The sequence below is a fragment of the Acanthopagrus latus genome, chromosome 10, assembly GCF_904848185.1.
Source record: "Acanthopagrus latus isolate v.2019 chromosome 10, fAcaLat1.1, whole genome shotgun sequence".
Lineage (NCBI taxonomy): Eukaryota > Metazoa > Chordata > Actinopteri > Spariformes > Sparidae > Acanthopagrus > Acanthopagrus latus.
In genome coordinates, this window is record NC_051048.1 from 4,170,339 (window position 1) to 4,189,992 (window position 19,654).

The following is a 19,654-nucleotide window of genomic DNA, read 5'->3' on the forward strand; positions in this document are numbered from 1 at the left end:
ATGTAGGAGTCACCAGTCGGCGCTGGCATGTGCTGAACAGAAGTGAGCCGTCGAGTGTGTGTGTGTGTGTGTGTGTGTGTGTGTGTGTGAGGATTCCCTGTGATCTTTATGAACACTGCTGCGGTCACCCCGGCGGTTTGAGCCCAACGTAGCCGAAGCAAATGAAACTCATTACGCCGTTTACGAGTTCGGAAAAGGAGAGACGATTGAAATTCTATCTCATAAACTGGGAGGAGGAGGTGGAGGGTGGAGGAGGGTGGAGGAGGGTGGGGGTGCGTTACACAATGCCGGGCAAGGGGCTGTAAACATGAGAGACGTGAGAGTCTTGTGTGTGTTTATGTAGTTTTTCTTTGCTCCGCCGAGTCAAATTAGAAAAACTCGGGGGGCCCGGAGAGGATTCAGGGCACCGCTGGAATTCATGGATTGCATTTTTTCGGGGGGGGGGGAAGTCAGAAGAGATTGTGTTCCATCGTGACCCGTACAATCTTATTTTTACGAGGAAACACTTGGTCCTTTTGGTTGTTTGGTTGATATGTAACCAATGCCAAACAAATCTTTTAAAGCAACGAGTCTCTTGGGTTTGTTGTCGCATGTTTAGCTTTTCCAAGATCCCTAAACATTCCCATGTCGTCAGCGTCGCCAAACTCTTCGGAATCAGATTAAAATCTGTGAACATGCGCCGTATAACGCAGCTGCCGGAGGCGCCTGGACGTAAATCCGAAGGGTCTGCAGAATCGTCTATTATCAACATTTTTGTATGTTTTGACTAATAAACCTCCCTGAGGCGGGTTTAACAAGCTATTTCCATACCTTTGCTGAGTTTGACAGAAAACACAGAATCCTTTAAGTTTGTAGAAATAAACTGACAGTGAAAAACAACAATATTTGCCTTGTGGAGCATGAAAACGTCAAAGAATATCAGACAACATAAGACTGAACCTTTAGAATATCTTTCACAGGCTCACTTGGACCCTTAAGACCTCAGTGTGCTTCAGACGGACACGTCTAAAGGCAAGAAGGTCTTCATAGCTTCTCTGAATGGCCACACTCAAGAGGCGAGACAAAAAGCGTGTTGGCCTCCTGCTGCCGGCTGAATTACTCTGCCTCCGAAATGTCTCCAAGAATCGTGTCTGTTTTATGTGTTTGTAGTCTCAAAGCGGAGAATCGCAAGAAAAACAAGTTTCTTCGAAGGCTTAACTGTTGTTGTGTGAGGAATAACAAATGAGGGCTCGGGAGACAAATAAAGTAGTCGGGGTTATTGGATTATCGGTTTTCAGAACCCAACCAAACAAAAACAACACATGAAGGGGGTTTAAAACGCTGCTACACAATTTAAGAAATACTTCAACAGCTTTGGCATGTTTTTAACAAGCCTGTGGGAAAAACAAGCACATAGATGGAAAATTAAAGGAGCTTATTTGGACCCATATTAGGTTTGTTGTTAGGCTGCGACCTCTAGTGGCTGTAGTAATTATTACGGCAGCAAAGGAGGAAGTCAGGAGAGGCAGCATATAGAGTGAGGAGTTGAGGATGGACGGTTGCATCAAAGTAGTGCAGGACTTTCTTTCAGAAGAACGCTGTTCATGTCCAGCGTCAAATCAGAAGTTTACAGTAACTTCCTTTGTTTTATTTATCATTGTAAAGTTATGTGACGTTAACATAAGTCTTGTGAAGAGTCTCGCCTAGCAGTTTTCTCTCCTAAACCTCACCAAGTAGTTTTCTTGTTAGTAGTTTTCTAACCTAAACCTCACCAAGTAGTTGTCTCACCTAGACATATCCGAAAAGCAGGCATACAATGAAGGTCCAGGACACAATTCAGTCGTTTAGGTTTAAGGATCAACACTGAACACTTCTTAGGAATTTACAGCAAGCATGTGGAGGAAAACAGCTAATGATAAACAAAACAAGACAGAGAAATGTAATGCCAATTAAAAAGAAGTTATGTCTTTAGTTATTTGCTCTCATCCCATGTTTTTGGTGAGAAATGTTTGCTTCAAGAATATTTTTGTTATTGTCATATGAACACCTGGTCTCCGTCAGGACACAGCATGTGTTACGTAACGTTTACTGTCACAAGAAAAATCACCAACTCACCACTTTTCATGAGTTTACAACAAGTATTCAGGGTAAAAACTAAAGACATACAAAACAAGACTGTGACATTTACTGCTTGTTTAACAGTCTTGTAATGTCTTCAGTACTTGGCTCTTGTTATTTTGTTCCTGTCCCATCTTATTGGTCAGAAATGACAGAAGACAAATGTTGGCGCAGCAAAAACAACTTTATTTGGGATGAGCGACTGATCCCAGTCAGGATGCGGTATGTCTTACATAACGTTTGTCCACTCGCAGCCCTCTCTGCCTGGAATTTAAATCACATAGGGACGAGATTATGGAGATTTTTCTCTCGCTTTAAAAATCCCACATAAACCAGCCGAGTGATGCAACGTATCCTGTAAAGGAAAAATGATCTTGCCAGCGCTGAGCTGTAATTTGTTTCTGGCTCAGGAGTTTGTCTTCCTCTAGACGGATGCATATTTATTTTTTCCGATATGAAAAAAGAAAAAAAAATGGAAGGCAGTGCTGGAATCTATGGAGGGAAGGTTTGGCTCAATCAGGAGGTGATGAGTTGTTAAGTCTTATGCGGCTCCGGTGACTTCAGCCGCCTCTTTAGAATAAAAAGTTCTTTATGCTTTTCCAGGTCAGAGCTGCAGCCGGGGTTCATTGTGATCCAAAGGTTGTGGTTTGTATTGAACACACCTTTACTCTCTCATGACAAAAACTTTTCCAACGACTTTTATGCAAATCAGCGCCGGGGCCCCTTCGCCACTCAGCCGGCGCTTTGAATAGAGTATCATCTGACCCTCGCTGCTGATTAGTTTAGATAAACCCAGGGCTCGCTCTTCCTCTTCCCCCTGTTCCTGTCGGGTAAAGCGTTTGCCAGTTGTACCGAGAATTTGCATAAGTTTTGTAAAGCCTGTTTAAATTTTGGGAAACTTTCCAAAGCACTTAAAAACAGTCGTCGTCATTCCAGAGTTTTGGCCTCTGCAAAATACAGAAGAGTTGTAAAGTTTTCATCACTTATTCATCCAAATCCACCAACCACGGAGTTCCCTTTCGACGCCAGTTTGACCAACATGCCATAATTATTTGTCAGCTAAGATGGAAATCACAGACGGTTTGTTTGATTTGCATAACGTCCCCTCCCAACACCACCCACCCCCACCCAGGGGAACAAAGCGGCGGGGGGCCCTCGGTCTATACGTCCTCCTCCTCATCAACATGTGAAGTGTCCGCGGTCAATGGCGGAGGGGATTTACTCTCACAATAAAGACAGATGCCACCTTTTATCTGCTTAACGGAAGAGAGGCCGAGCGCGTGGCACTTGACCACCGCCGACGCATGCTGTTGGCGGGTAATGACGTCCTCGTTCCACAGACTATTGAGATGAATGGCGACGAGCCGTGAATGGACTTGTTCTTTTTTGAGCGGGACGTTTTTGGGGGGAGGGAGGGACGGAGGAGTCCTTTTTTTTTGTTGTTTTTTTTAAAGGATGATTTGTTGGAGGTTCCCCCAACGACGCAAAATCTCCCCCAAACAGCCTTTGTTGGTCCCTTATGAATAAAATAGGCTCAATCGAAGCCAGGGGAGAAGAAAACGTGGTTCTCAGTTCGACAAAGTTTTTAAACATTTAAAGAGTCCAACAGACCTCTCCAGTGACCACTGCCAGGCAGTGATCACCTCTGATACCTGATATCCAGCAGAAAGCAGATTTAAACATCCTCTTTTCCTCTAATAACACTGGAGCACGTTGGTCTGGTGTCAAAGATGAATAATGTAGGATTGAGTGGACGAGTGGAAAAGTTTAAATTTGGGTTTATTTATTACATTTCTTGTGGGTTTTTTCCTTGTTTTGACTCTTAAATTTGTCTTCAAATATGAATAAACAGGAAGCAAATGTTAACATTGCTGCTAACGTTAGCTCACCACTTAGCTCGCTAGTTAGCTAACCAGAAGTGACTTCTTATTTTTGTGCGACAAGAAGGGAACATGAATCTCGCTGCTTGTGTTTGAATCAATGATTATAGCGGCTGAACTGTGATCGAAGCAGAAGTCAGTGATGCCAACGATCAAAGTCTGTTCTACTAATCAGCTTTTATTCAGGAGTCAGTTTTGCATTTCAGAGACAATACGTTAAATGTTTATGAGATAAAGGTCACCCGCAATTTGCGATCAAACATTATTTTCCAACGTTGCCAACCGCCGGCCGAAACCTGACATCACGAATCCCTCGGCACATATTCATCAGCATCTAATCACAAGCAGGACAAAACGAGAACATGTAGTTATGCAAATCATTCACAGACCACCTCGCTCTCTCTCTCTCACTCTCTGGGTGAATGACACAGACAAAGACAAAGTGGTCTGAAATGGTCCATTTGATTCCTGATGGTGTTTGAGCAACATCTGCCCGGCAGAACGGCAGCAGCAAAACCCTGGAGGCTGGATTCAACAACCCACCCCCACTCCCTCCCTCCGGATACGGAGCTGGAACGATCCGTCTGTGAGGAGAATCACAGGTGCAACTGATAAAACACACGACGGCTGAACTTTATTAGCTGCTTCGGTTTCAGGGTCCCTGTGTTGTGCAAGTCGTGACTTAACAGGGACGCTTGAAGAGAACGAAGCCATTGTTAGTGTTACGAGTCAAAGCTGTTCTTTTCCAGCTACGACGAGGTTATGTAAAAGGTCTTCTGGAGGCATTTTTTTTTCCCCAATACGAATTCATCATCGGAGTGGAGTGTTGTTGATGCTGCAGCCCACTGGACGGACAGACTGTTGATCCTGGACGATGCTGCAAAACCCTTGATTATCTTCAGGCATTTATGGAAGCTCGTGCCATTTTTTAAAAATAGTTTATTCTCCCAGTATGTAAGGCGAGATCCAAGTTATGTCAGGCAACCCATAAAGTCTGTCTTGTCAAGGAATTTAGTTTAAAACTCAACATACTCACATGTGTCCATTGTTGTTTAAAGGTGCAGTCAACCACCTGTCGGACAAATAGGGGGCAACATATCGACCCGAGCCTCCAGGAGGAGCTCCAGGCTTTGAAGCCAGTTTTCATAGTGACCAAATCATGGAACTACATCGTCACGTGATACACGGCGGCCCTAAAATACTTTTTCCCGTAAGCGAACATTGAAAAAGAAGCATTCTTCAACCCCTGCAAAATGTTTTTACTATTCAGTTAGCCGGGTGCTAAACCAGAAGTTATTCTCTGGTGAATGAACGAGGCTCGCCTTCTAAAGTTACATCCAGGTGCTGACGTAACGTCCTTGGTGGAGCCGCTAACTGCGACTACCCGTAGCTGCCATTTGCTAATTAGCTCAGTTAGCCATGCAGCTAGTTGTCTGGACTTGGAGAAGTGTTGTGTAGCATGGGAGCTTCAGTTCGGGCTAGCTGGTTAGCATGCTAACTTCAGTAGATATCTTTGCAACACAATACATACATATTATGGATATAGTAGCATTTTAAATATCTAATTATTGATGATGATAACAGTTTTTAGCTAAATTATTCATAAAAAGTAATTTATTTTAGATTTTTTAAATATATATCACATAGATATAAAACATTTTATTGATATATTGTATAAAAAATAATGTATTTTTGATTTTGTACATATGAATTACACAACTATATATAATCTACTAATATATTGTATAAAAAATAGTGTATTTTTGATTTTTTTTTTACATAATTTTTACATAAATATACATAATCTTTTGATATATTGTATAAAAATAATGTATGTTTGATTTTTTTTATATAATAGATTATATTAAAAAATCTAGAATAAATTACTTTTTAAGAGAGTTTTAGCAAAACACCTTTATCGTCATCAGTGGTTAGATATTTAAAATGCTACTAAATGAATAATTTGTTCTTTATCCATCTAAGTTTGCCTTCATCTAGTCGTCTCCGCCCACATGTGTTCGCCTCAACCAATAAGATCGATCCATTCTACTCCGATCCAGATCCAAGTCCAGCTCCTGGTTTTTGGATGGCAGCCTGCCCTTACACACTCACACACACACACACACACACACACACACTCTCAGAGAGAGAGAGAGAGAGCGAGTGGTCGAGCGAGGAACAAAATGCTGCTCCTTCAGTCAGGAGCTCATTGAGGAGCTGACAGACCCTCCAGAGTCTCGACACACTTCATCTCAGCAGACTTCAGCCTCTCTGCAGCGGCTGCAACACAACAACAAACCTCCCTACGGACTTCATTTTAAAAATCTACTTCCATTCTACTTTTTCTGTTTTGTTTTGTTTTTTTGTTTTTTTCCTTCCTGCTGCAGCACAGGGCTTCTCTCACAGGTTGGTTGTGTTTCTGGTGTTTGTGGCTCTGACAGGACTTGGTGTTATCAGTGTGTTTAATGTGCCGGTGAGAAGTTTCTGACTCTCACTCTCTGTTTATATAACATGTGGAATGAGGTCAAGCCTCTCTGCCCGGAGCTGGAGGAAGGTTTGTAACCGCTTGTGAAGCTTGTGTGAGATGATTCACAGCAGGAAGGACTGGCACCATCACAACTGATTGAATTTAGTGTTTAATTGAGAAGAAATCTGTTTATTTTCTTTAGTTTTTCTTAGTCGATTCTTACTCAGTTTCACCCCTTAAATCAAAAAAACATGAAACAAGATTATAATTTACCAGATTTTATGTAGTTTCTTGCACCCAAATCAGCTGAATTTCATCCAAAATGTTGGCGAGCGGAAGTCAAACCTGCCACTTTCTCTCCTTTTAAATTGGCTTCTCATTAGCGGCCGTCAATATGGAGTTGGAGGCAATTAAAACAAGTGGTGTGTGCGTCATACTGGGACGCCATATGTTCTCTGTGTGTGTGTGTGTGAAAGCAACACAGACTGACTGACATTTCAATTTGCTCGTCACGCTTTAATTGTGTAATTGAAACCTCTTGTCGGTGTGTGTGTGTGTGTGTGTGTGTGTGTGCTGAAACTCTATGATATTCATCTTTAATGTGTTATTAGTGTGTTTTCTCAACGTTGTTACAATATAGTGTGTTTGAAGTGGCTTATTATCAGTTTAAGGTGAATTTATTGTGTTTTTTTGTGATATTATTTCACATTTTAAGAGCTGCTCTTGATGTATTCAGTCATATTTGGCGGAGTTTTTACCACTTTGAAGGAAAAGTGTTTGCCCAGAGATGAAACGTCAGTCGTTATCTCCTCGCCCTCGTGCTGATGGAAAGTCAGGTGAAGTTTCAGTGAAACGTTTCTGGAGCAAAACAGCGATGAAACAGCGATCTCCTGAGCAGCTGAAGTAGACGGAAACTTTTAAAACGTAATTCTCCAAAAGCCCAGAGATCTTAAATTTCCACCTGATAACTGAACTTTCATCTTTCTGGGTGAACTGCTCCTTTAAAGGACTTCTGGTCATGTTCGGCTAAATGGACTCTGAGATTGTTTTGTCAGCTGCTGTTCACAGAATCAGTCACAGAATAAAATCATGGCCTTGCACGTTACATTTCATACAAATCGTATTCAAATCTCGGAGGTGACGTGATGTATGAGCTTAGTTTCTCACGCAGGAGGAGGAGGAGGAGGCGACGTGACAGCTGCCAAACTGGATATTTATTACTGAAACATTAAATTATCGACACTTTTTATGTTTGTGGCACCAAAAACAGGTATTTTAAGGCAACACGTGATGTTTTCCCGACGCTTATAAAGTGTTTTTTGTGCCTGAACCTAACCAGATCTTAATCACAGTGATGTAACAACAGGAAATGATTCATTGAAACATTAATTTTTAAGAATATATTCGCTGCATGTACACATTTAATCGATCTGTGGTTTGCAGAAATGTACAATGCAACATTTATCCGGCGATAGGGTCGATTTCATCATGTTTCTACAGTGTTATGTAACTTTCTGGGTAAAGACATTTGATCAACTGTCTTTTCTCCTAAATCGCTTTAATTCTTGTTTTTTGTCTTTTAAATCTCAGAAGAAATGGACAAAAAAACAAACTAACGTCTACATACAGCTCGTTTCGTGTCTGTACAACAGTTTAAAACCTCCAAGAATTAAGTTTTACAACCTTATAAAAATGAAAATAGCAGCGAATCCTCAACATTTTTTAAGATGCTGGAACCAGATATTTATCTTAAAACAACTAATCAAGCCATTTCCAGTTTTCTCAGCTATGTGTTTGTAGTGACAACACAGAGTTTGAAGTCATATTATTGTCCAAAACCACTGATTACTCAACAGGCACAGACAGATATTGGGGATAATCAATCACTGAAGCCATTTCTTAAACAAACAGGGCCATAAAACTGCCACTCCAGCGTCTTCCCAAGGTGAGTTTATTTCCAAGATATCCTCACGGAGACTAGTTATGTTTTTCCTTCGCAAAAGAAACTGCACCAACACTGTTTTGTCCCCGTTGGAGCTACTAATCTGGCAGCGAGAGCAGACTTTCATTGCTCATAATTAAAATAAATGCAGACCAGTCCGCGGCCAAGACAGCAGCCTGAGACTGCTAATGAAATCGTTTACGGGGAAACTGAGCCGAGGCCGATTTCACAATCTCATAAAAAAAAAAAAAAAAGAAGTGTTGGAAGAACACAATGAGTCAGGTCAGCTGTGAACAGGAAAAAACACTGGCGCTCCTCCAGTTCTCTCACAGCATCCTTCCTCACTCCGCTGAGCCGTCACGCCGCCCGGCTGAGAACGCTTGGGATGTTTTTTTTCTGACTCGAGTCCGTCCTCGTTTCAGACGCGAGCGGGAGGTTTGGGTTTGTGTTGTTGTGAGCAAGTCACCCTTTCACTTCCTCCTGGCGTTTTAAACGTCTCCTGAGTACTTTAACATGTCAAATTCAATCAATTAAAACACTGGAATTAACAAGTGGAACACTGAATTTCTGCTGGTGAGGGAATAACCAGGGTAAACATTTAGATGCCCTGAAGCAACGTGAGGACTGCGGTTTGGTCCGCCGTCGTACAATCACATCCTTTTGCTCTCAGAATCACTCCCACCACGAAAATGAAACAGCGATACCCATAATTCCTGATGTGTGACATCAGTAAACCCCGAGGTCGCCGTGATTCAAACCACATGAAACCAAACAGACAGTTCGGATTTCATTTATAAGGGAGCGCTCAGCTGACGTTCTGTCTTTTGAGAACCGAAAAACTCACCAAACTTTCAGAGATTCTCGTCAAAAAAAAGCTGAAAAGACGTACTTTCCTTTAATTCCTTTGAGGAATTTGAACATGACACAACTTTAATGGTATTCTATGATTGAATGTGCCTGTGGAGGATTTGTTTAAGTTGATTAGCGCTGCCGGACATGCACATTCTCAATTGCGAGCAACAGTAGCTAACGGAATTCGCTAACGGAAAATAACGACAAGCTTCCAACGCGTAAAACTCAAGAAAATATATGACAGTGGATGTTTTTGAGGCATTTCAAGGCAGAATTGTTACGTAATATATCTTGAAAGATGCATTTTGTGTAGTTTCCGGCTTAATGCACCTTTCAAAACTCAAATATATGTTTGCATTTCTTTTTTAAAAAGACTGTAAGCAGTTTTTTTTTGGGGGGGTGGGAGGGATTTGTTTGTGCCTCCTGGACTCAGTGTGCTGGAAAGCTGTTGTGCAGAGACACCATGTGCAGCCTGGCCCTGACAGTAATCAGTCAATGAATAATGAACACACACACACACACGGACCTGCCACTGACAGCTGTTTGGTATCTTTGTGTCTGTGTTAACTCTATCAGTCGAGTGCAGCTGCATGCCTGCCTGTAGCAATTATGTCCTCGCTAAATAAGAGCCAGCGCTGAGAGGAGGAGGGGGAGTGTGTGTGTGTGTGTGTGTGTGTGTGTGTTGAGAGTATCGGCACATATTATTAAGCGATTAGCTTACTCAAAGGATGGCCGCATGATGTGTGTGTGAGTTCAGGCGCACATGCTGTTTGAACTGTGTGTAATATAAACCAGCTCAGGGACTTTAACATGAGCCTCTATAGGAGTCTCACACACACACTCGCCCTTTTTACCTCCACACACATCTTTTCTCAGTGTGTCACGCTTCACACACACACACACACACATACACACAGTCAGACATATGCTCTGTTCTCAGGGTCCATATGTATTTATCCCGCCATGTGACCCGATCACTCTTTAAGATCCTCAAAGGCTCTGTTGTGTTGTGAGCTCCATTCACACACATGCAGACCTATAAACACTCACTAACCCCGGCGGTGCCCACAGGCCTCCCCCCCTCCACCTCCCCCACCGCAGGCGTTTCATGGTTAATTTGCTGCTCAATAGGTCAGGAGGAAAAGCAGACATCAAGCAAATACACAGTCTAAAACACAGCGAGTCATGCGGCCGTCCAGGCACATTGGCTCGTTGTTGTTTCCCAGACAGACCTGACTTCACTGATTTACCGGATCGTAAGAACTGGAGTAAAGGTGCTGTCAAGTCAACAGCACCTTTGTTGTTGTGGGGTTATTTTGTTTTTGTTTTTCACCGGCTGCTTGTAACCTGTTTTTTTTCTGTCTGGACAGTGTTCTTTCTTAAAGATATGAACCTTGAAATGCGCCACGTAAAACATATACCCAACAGCTAAGCTAGTAATGTTTATCATTAGCGGTAGCCTTTTTCATCTCAAAGCAGTAGAGTAAAAGTTAAAGACACATACATACGAAGATATGCTTATTTGCAGAAAACAGATGCTACTTTCATGTGCAGGAGGTGATTAGCGTAGCCTAGCATAAAAACAAACAGCTAGCATTAGCTCATGTGAAAGACAAATGTTATTTCAATTTAATACAGAGCTGTGGGCTAAATCCAAATGTGGTTATTTTCCTTCAGCTGACATGTAGCTTGGTATCATTCTCTTCTGTCGATTGCTTGTTAAAGACTTTGATCAAGTCTGAACAAATTCATGTAACCAAGTAACCAAACAACTGGAACATTGAGCAAATATTACACTCTGGTAGCTCCAGACAGACGGACAGACTGCCTTTATGTAACATCTACTCAGAGTAGAAACAGCCACATGTGAACACAGGTGCAAACAAACAAAATGAACTGATTCACACCTGTGTGTGATGTTTCCATCTGGAGCTGCTCTCAAAACTGGCAGCACTTAAAACTGACACTCGTTCCACTTTGAAATGTCACATGGAGATGCTAATAACTTCATGCACATAGGAGATATTCAGAGGTTTGTACACTTTGCAGAGAGAGAACGATCCCCTAATGGTGTATGATAATGTTTTGCTCACCAAAAACATTTTACATTTCCTGTTGTCTGAAGTCTTTCTGCACGTCTGGATCACACTGAACCATCTGAGATTCTTTATCTTGTCTGGAATGACATCTACCCGACATGATGTCACCAGCCATCAGAGCGGGCCTCCGCTGAGCTAACAAGCTTATCTCATGTCCTGGTTTCATGACATTACATAACACCTCCTTTCTCTTCCTTCAGGGTTTTCCTGGTGATGACCTCACTGCTGTTCCCTGGCAACGCCCACGCTGCGATGAAGGACCTCTCCTCCTCCTCCTCTCCTCTCAGCTCCCTGCTCCACTACCCGTCCTCCAAAACCTCCGTCGTGCCATTCTCCCCGTCCGCCGGTGCCGCCTCCTCGCCCGGGTCGTCTCTGACGGCGGCTCCTCTCTCCAAACCTCAGCCCTTCTGCCTCCAGACGGGGCCTCACCTCATCGCCAGCATGCAGCTGCAGAAGCTCAACTCGCACTACCAGAACCTTGCCGGTGCTTCTGCTGGGCACCCGGCACCCGGCGGTGCTCAAAGGGGCTTCGGCACCTCGCCTCTGGGAACTGGAAACCAGCTTCTGGGGCCGTCTGGAGGCCTCGGCGGAGGTGGGATGGGTGTCGGCATCAGCATGGGTAACCAAAGCTCTGGCGCGGGCGGGATTATCGACTTTGACCCCGTGGACGAGGAGGTTCTCATGTCACTGGTGGTGGAGTTGGGTTTGGACCGAGCAAACGAGCTGCCCGAGCTCTGGCTGGGTCAGAACGAGTTCGACTTCATGGCAGACGTGCCGGCCGGATGCTGATACACAAAAAGAAAAACTTTTGAGATGCAGCAGAATCGATCGACGGAGTTTCTCTCTTTCATCTCGTTGCTCTCTTGTTCGAGGAAACAGAAGAGACACTGAGAGAAAGAGATCCTGTTTTTCTTTTGATGTCATTCTCTCCACGACCAAACGGACGGACAACGAGAAAAAGACAGCTTGCTTTTGTTTTTTTTACGGAGCTGTGCTCTCGCAGAACGACAGCAAACTGTTTTTTTTTTTGCTCCGCTCAATCAGTTCGTTATTTCTGTTCTCGCTGGCTGAAACCGACCCGATGGGAATAAGAGATCTTTTGTTTTCCTTCTTGACTTTTTATGTTTCCTTTCAAGACGAGCATGAGCAGAACAGAAACGAGGAGTCATAGAGATTCTGTCGGTGAGTAACACAGGATGGGTCAGAGACGTTTCAAGCCGCATTGGAACAAATCAGCAAAGATAACACACCCGTTGGACTTTCGATCAGCACTTAAGGATAATGGAAATGGGAAACATGACTTTATGGGAGATTCGTGGAGGATGACAAACACTACGTTTCCTGTTTTCCTAATGGACAATATTAGACTCTGGTCTCACGGTAAAGAGGCTTCAGTCTCTGGGCTTCACAAAGAACTTGATTGTGAGAACTGGTTATCTCAATGTACTTCTTTTTCTTCCTCGCTTTCTTTTTTTTTTGCGTGTTTGAATTAAGTTCAACCAGTCGTATTCATACAACATGTTATTTAAGACAGTGGCTGATACCCATCAGGACTTCTGGACAAGGACTTCTTCTGTGGCGCATCAATAATCGGTTCCACTTCTCCGAACATGCTGAATTAGATCAAGGGACGAGGAATCTTTCGGAGCATGGGACCTGAATGGAGTAAATTGTTTTCTCGATCCGGAGCCGCAGCCTCATTAAAGCGGTCGAGGCCTTTCTGGTCATGTGAGGCGTCGCTACATGTACATGTTTTGTTTTTACTGGCCTGTGTGTCAGTGATCTTGGACAGCACTTCCCTCCAACACTGAGGATACAAGGTCCTGTCAACATTGTTGAGGACGAAACCCGAAATGTCAAGAGCAGATAAATTCACGCGCCCTCCGACGCTTGTTTTTCCTGTTTTACCACTTCGATGTTTATGTCAAAACAGTTTGCTAAGTCCTAACAGACGCTTCTCTTTTCTGATGAGGAAGGATTGTCTGTTGTTGTCTGTTTGAAGCTACAGTTTGAACACCTTGCCGGGCAGCGTTTGAGCTAAACACACAATCTTGTTTGGTGGATCAGCGCAGACTTTAGGATTGTTTCCATCGGAGAAAAGTGAGCTAAACCCCTTCAGACTTCACCTAAAAGCTACTGCTGCTTTCAGCTGTTCAATCTTACTGGTGAAGTGTCTCTTGAAGGCAGAGAACACAGGGAGAACATCTAAAATCAAGCCATATCCGTCAGCCAGTTTGAAGATCTTCAGTTGTTTTGCTTCAAAATACATTCTTGTTTTGCTAACAATCCCCATCTGCGACACATTTTAATTTGGCTACTTGGACTTTAGCATTAGCTTAAACCAACCACAATGTTTGTTTACACTAATGTCCAGGTAGAAACCCCATATGTTGTGTGTTGCTTACATGCAGTACAAGTGTAGACATTGATTTAATTTAAAATCCATGTTTGGTGCTTTGATATCTCATTAAACAACAAACAAACACTTTAACTAATGTTGGCTAATTGAATAATGCCTAATTTAGCCACAGACTAAAGAAAAAGGCCTCTTGAATTTGGGACATGTCCTGTCATGTTTCTGGTGACAAAACTGGGTGATTTTATCAAGATCTCGGGAGAATTTCCAGTCGCGTTTGTGGTGACAACTATGGACGTCTCCAGCTGTGTTTGTGGAGACCAAAAAAACAGGTATTTTTCTAACCGTAACCAAGTGGTTTTTGTGCCTCGACCTAACAAATCACTCTGTTGACGGAAGGAAAAACATAAAAGTTCCGACACATTAGCGGTTTTGCGGAAACTTTTTTGTACGTTGCCAACATTTATTCCGTGTTGGGTAAAAACTGAACCGTCTCCATCTTCATTGTGGACCAGAACACACAACACAATTACAATAATATTTTTATCATCTGGCTGTTGCAGCACAATTATCTGCCTTATTTGCATATCCTCTAGTGGACCTTGGTGATGCTGCCAGATGCTGTTGGCGAAGATTTTGGCTCCCAAGTGATCTCACTCTCTGTGATTGAGCTCGGAGAAATGAACATTTATAGCTCACAGCGTTAACTCTCCAGTTCCTAAGGTTTGTTTTTTAGCTTCCTGGAGGGGTGGAGAGGGGTTTAAGCTGACACCCACCTATAGGAGCTGTACCTGATGGATGCAGGTAGCATGAGGGCGGCGACCTATATCTGTTGTGGTAAGACAAGATGGAGGAGCTCGAACAAAGGCCTTTCACCTCCACCCGGTGTGTCTGTCATCTGGCCATTGTGGGTCTCCTCTTGGACCACACAGTAGAAACAACACACCTGTAAGGCCTATATATACCTGCGGAAACTCACCTGTATGTGCTTTCACACACACACACAATGAAACCAACCTACGTGCAGGGCGCACAAAGGCGCACAGAGGAGCGCGGGGATGGTGTTACAGCAGGGAAACGGGAGTCGCAGCCATGAAACAGGCACTTGTTCAGTCGCACACACACTTCGCAGAGCGATCGGGGGTTGTTTGCGTGTGTGAGAGTCTGAAAATCCTCGTTAATTTATGAGGATATCGACGAGTCAGCTTACACACACACACGTCGTCCTGAAACCAGATTTCGATGTTCATTAGCGTACCAGTTACAGTCGACGAGCAACAATTTCCTTTTTTCTTTCTTCAAAGAAACGGGAGAAGCTGCAATTAATGAAATCCAGTCGAAGGACTAATTTGACAGAATTCCCTTCTTCAAGAGGGATTTGTTGGATAATCCGAAAACAACCAGTTTACCGACACACAGAAAGAAATAAAAGATGCTTCTCATGGCTCCCCAAATCCGACAGACAGACACTCTGATTCTTCTCTTCCTCTGTCTCGCCTCAAAGTGGGTCAAAATAACATTCTTCAGATGGGAGACGGCCTCGCGTTTGTTTCCAGCTGCCCGACATTGTTTTAAAGACCTTTCTTGTGTGTGTGTGTGTGCGATGTTTTGTGGTCCGGCCTTAATCCCAGCTGATTGAATGTTATTTTTTTGCTCTGTGAAGCGGAGGGACCTCCTCCCCCCGAGAAGTCGCCTACAGTCCAAAGCTTTCATTTCCTCCTCTCCTCGACGCCTGATATTACAGATTAACCTCTTGAACTTAAACACACCTCACAGCTATTTGGTTTCTTATCACAAACACTCAAATCCACGCTACAATATTCCCCTAATTCTGGTTTCAGTCTGCTTGGAGAACATCACGCTTAATAACGACTGAAAATAGGAAAGTTCAGGTGAAATTTGGCTTTTCAGTGATGGATCATAAAGCACCAAACCTTTTGTCTTGATTGTTTTTAGCTCAAACTGCCTCAACACAGATGATTTCCTTCCTTTACTGCATCCATCGTCTCCGGATTGATCCACTGCTCCATTAAAATCGTGTTTCTGTCAAGAACTACTGCAGTTATGATCTGGAAAGTTTCAATTGGTACCAAAAAAAGTTCATAAATTAGTTTTGTTTTCAAGAAAAAAAGTTGGGTTGAGTTTCTCTTATTTAACAGGAGATGAAACATCTTCTAATATTGACATTTTTCAACTGTCCTTCTTCTGTAACCCAACGTTGATGTGACGAAGCACAAAGGACGAAAAAAAACAAACTGGATTTTTGCAAAAATATTGGCGAGCTTCCCCAAATTTCCTGTGTGTTTGGAAAGCACAGGGACTTTCTGGGGGTTAAAATAATAGTTCCTCCTAAAGTTCCTGCGATGGAAACATAATTTCTGACTGCATTAGTTTGAAGTTGATCTCTGTAATAATAAGCGAAAACTTTCTCGCTGCCTTGTCAAGAGTTAACCAATCAAAACGTTCAATTAATAAGCTAAGTAGCAGGTTAGCTTAGCTTAGCACAAATAGTGAAAACAGGCCTCCTCAGATCTGTTTAACACCTACAAACTGCACAATTCACTGTTTTGTGGACGGTTTTGGGGAAATCGCTCCCGTTTTCACCAAATCCTTTCCTCACTCAGTCTGACACACTTTTTCTTCCTTCATGGTGCCTGAAACGGATGAAGCGGATTCACAGTTTTCCTCGTGACAGCGGTGATTTGTTGCCCTCGGGGGGCCTCGAGGTCGTGAAAAATGTTCCAACACATCGCGGCCTGTGAAAGCCCTCCGACACAGCCGGTGATATATCTGTCAGAGGTCTCCGTTTACAAGGTTGATGAGAAACTGTTGGGCCGCTGCTCTGCTGTCAGGTCTGCTGCTGAAACTGAAGCAGACGCTGCACTGATTCATCTCTTATCTCCACATTTACTTTTTAGATTAAAGTCTTTTATTTTGTTGCATTTTCTGTCTTCGGTTGAATGAATATTATTCAAAGATGATTTTTTTTTTTGTTATTATTTTTTAAAAAAAGCACTTTTGCTCACCGGCTCTCACTTGTACATCTATATGAATATGTAAATGACTGAAATCATATTGAGTTTTAAAGAAAAAAAAAATGCTTGTATTTTTGTTACGGCGCTGAGTTTGGAGAGAAAATAAAGAAATGAAAACTGAACTGGAGTTAATGTTCGTTATTGAAGAGTTTAACCAAAAATTATCAGGCACATGTTCCAAGATGATGATGTCGTTACCAGCTGATGTTTAATATAATACTGTATTTATACTTATAGACATTTTAAACGTGTTTTTATCCAAAAATTACAGTTGCAAATTGTAATTTATTATGTAATATTATGAGCTGGAGGGTGTGACAGTGTGACCAGGAGTTTATGCAACATGTCAGTAATGTTTTAAACAAGGCCTCCCTCTGCTGGTGTTTGATGGTAACTACACCACAGAGAAGGACACAACAAGCACATTACATTTCACTTCTATATATTTTCTGCACGCCAAAATTTAATTTACACTGTTTTTTTGGCTCCATTAAGACATTTACATGTTTGTGAAATCAACGTTTTGGGGAAGAATTACCTAATTTGGCAACAATCAGTGTTATAATGTTTGTATATACACATGGAAGTATAGTTACATTACATAGAAGGAATGTTTTGAACCAAGAGTCTTAAATATACACCTATACATTACTTTCTTTTCTTTATCGTTCTTTTCTCATTCTTTTCTCTTTCCTTAACTTTATTCTTTCTTTTATTTTCTCTAATCTTTTATTTTCTTAGTTTGTTTTCTTTTTCTATTATTCTCTCTTTTCTTTCTTCTTTCTTTTCTCTGTTTTGTCTCTAATTTCTTTTCTCTCTTCTTTCTTTTCTCTTTTCTTTAATTTTCCTTTTCTTGATTCTTTCTTTTCTTTATTCTTTATTTTATCTTTTCTTTAATTTCTTTCTTCTTTCTATTCTCTTGTCTTTTCTTTCATCTTTCTTGTCATTTTTCAATTCCTTTTCTTTTCTTATTCTCTTCTTCTTTCTTTTCCCCTTTCTTTTCTTTTTTCCTTTTCTTTTCTTTCCTCTTTCTTTTCTCTTCCTTTCTTTAATCTTTCTTTTCTCTTTTCTCTCTTCTTTTTCTTTTCTATAATCTTTCTTGTCTTTTTCCTTTTCCCTGTATTTCCTTCCTTTTGTTTTCTTTTCTTTCCTTTCCTTTTCTTTCCTTTTTTTTCTTCTCTCTGCAGTTAAACCACCAGCTCACGTCCTTCTCTCCAGTCTCAGACTGTCATTAGAAGTTGCTTCAGTGCTGCCATCTAGTGGTGACGGCAGTATTACACTGTGTATGACTGTCAGCAGTGGGGGAGCAGTGAGGGTCTGAGTCATGAGAGATAAATAAAGCATAAACATTCAAACTAGCAGAGAAATAAATCCACGAGACCAGAAATAAAACAGTACAAACACACTGCTGTTTATGAAAACGTTGAACTAAATAAAAAAAGGTCTCGATCAGCAAACTTTCATGTTTCTCCTGTAAGAACAACAATAAACCTCTGCAGACTTCTTGGCTCAGTGACAGTCAGATCCTTCAAAGAGCAGATAACTCAGGAGGTTACAGCAACACTAACAAACAGAAACAGACAGAGATGATAATAACTAAGGACGACCGTAAATCATGACCTGTTTTTTTGGCGTACAGTGAAGATTTAAAGGGGTGTAACCGTCTGAAAATAAGAAGAGATCCAGACGACTCATTTCTTTTCTACCATCAGCTGGACTTTATTAGCCTCAGCTACATCTGAACCAAACAGTCCTGCAGCCTCTGGACAGCCAGTCCAAACAGACGTCACCTCCCTTCTGCTTTTGTAACGCGACTCCAGGAATCTGCCTTTAATCCTTGAAAAACTTCCTGGGGTTCCAGGACTGGGCTATCAGTGTTTTTCAAGGAAGTAGGTCAGGAAATTAAAGCTGGGAACACGTTAGATTGGAGCTCTGGCTGCAGGGGCCCCGTCGCTGAGCTCCTCTCTGTCTTTAGTATACGTCTGAATGAAATGTAGGTTGGTGGGGTTGATTCAGCTGGATGGGAGGAAGGAAAAATAAGACATAAAGTAGGTCGGGGGAGATAAACGTGTGAATTTTTTGCACGCTGGAGCCTTTTTATTAGGTATAAATAGAGTCCAGGTTTGTCTCGAGCTTTGGGATTAGTTCCTGCAGCCCGGAGGGGGGAAGCAGAGATGCCTTTATAAAAAAGAGAGGCAGCATCAGTTGGTATCATTTGGCAGAGGAAGACAAAAAAAAACCCAGGAGGAGTTTTATCTCCCAGAGTGTAAACAGGACTGGGCTGGCATTTCCTGACCGGGACCCAGAAACACAGAGAGAAGTGGAGGCACCACCAGCAGCTGCAGCCGGGAAACATGGAGGATGATCATATAGATCACGCCTGTGCAAACATATGCTGTTTTATTTCACTCCACATGCATCAAATGAGGACACAAATATATTTTAAATAACAATAAGGCACCTCCAGGGATATATATGAAACATATTTACATCAGGCATCTCCGTGCTCCATCGGTGGAGCAGGAAGGATAAATTCCTGTGCAACGTTTTTGTCAACAAAGAAACTTGTCACAAACTTTGAGGAGATAAAATCAGTGACAGCAAGCAGATTGAATTGGACTCAAATTCCGACAGAAGAAGAAGAAGAAGAAGAAGAAGCAGAAGATAAAGAACAAATATGGCCAATTTTTAATGAAATTCATTAAATCTATGTCTTTGCTGAAATGAGCTTACAGACACTTTATAGTAACTGTCATTAATAAATGGTAAATTCATAGTTCACCAGATTTAATTAAGTAAATTCACTGGTAATAAACAATGAAATACTTCATGAAACAATTGTAAAGTTCATTCAAATAATGTTTATGGATGAAATACACAGTATTTATTAAGCATTTACACCATTATTAAGTATTATGAACATCAG

At 42.0% G+C, this 19,654-nt stretch overlaps 1 protein-coding gene across 1 annotated transcript; it reads left to right on the forward strand.

The window, feature by feature from the left end:
• The first annotated feature begins 6,200 nt into the window (after positions 1 to 6,200).
• Positions 6,201 to 16,972, forward strand: cited1 (Cbp/p300-interacting transactivator, with Glu/Asp-rich carboxy-terminal domain, 1). The gene is made up of 2 exons (XM_037113228.1): positions 6,201 to 6,383; positions 11,538 to 16,972. Exon 2 carries the CDS (start codon positions 11,551 to 11,553, stop codon positions 12,124 to 12,126), a length of 576 nt encoding a protein of 191 aa, XP_036969123.1. The 5' UTR covers positions 6,201 to 6,383; positions 11,538 to 11,550; the 3' UTR covers positions 12,127 to 16,972.
• The last annotated feature ends 2,682 nt before the right edge of the window (positions 16,973 to 19,654 follow it).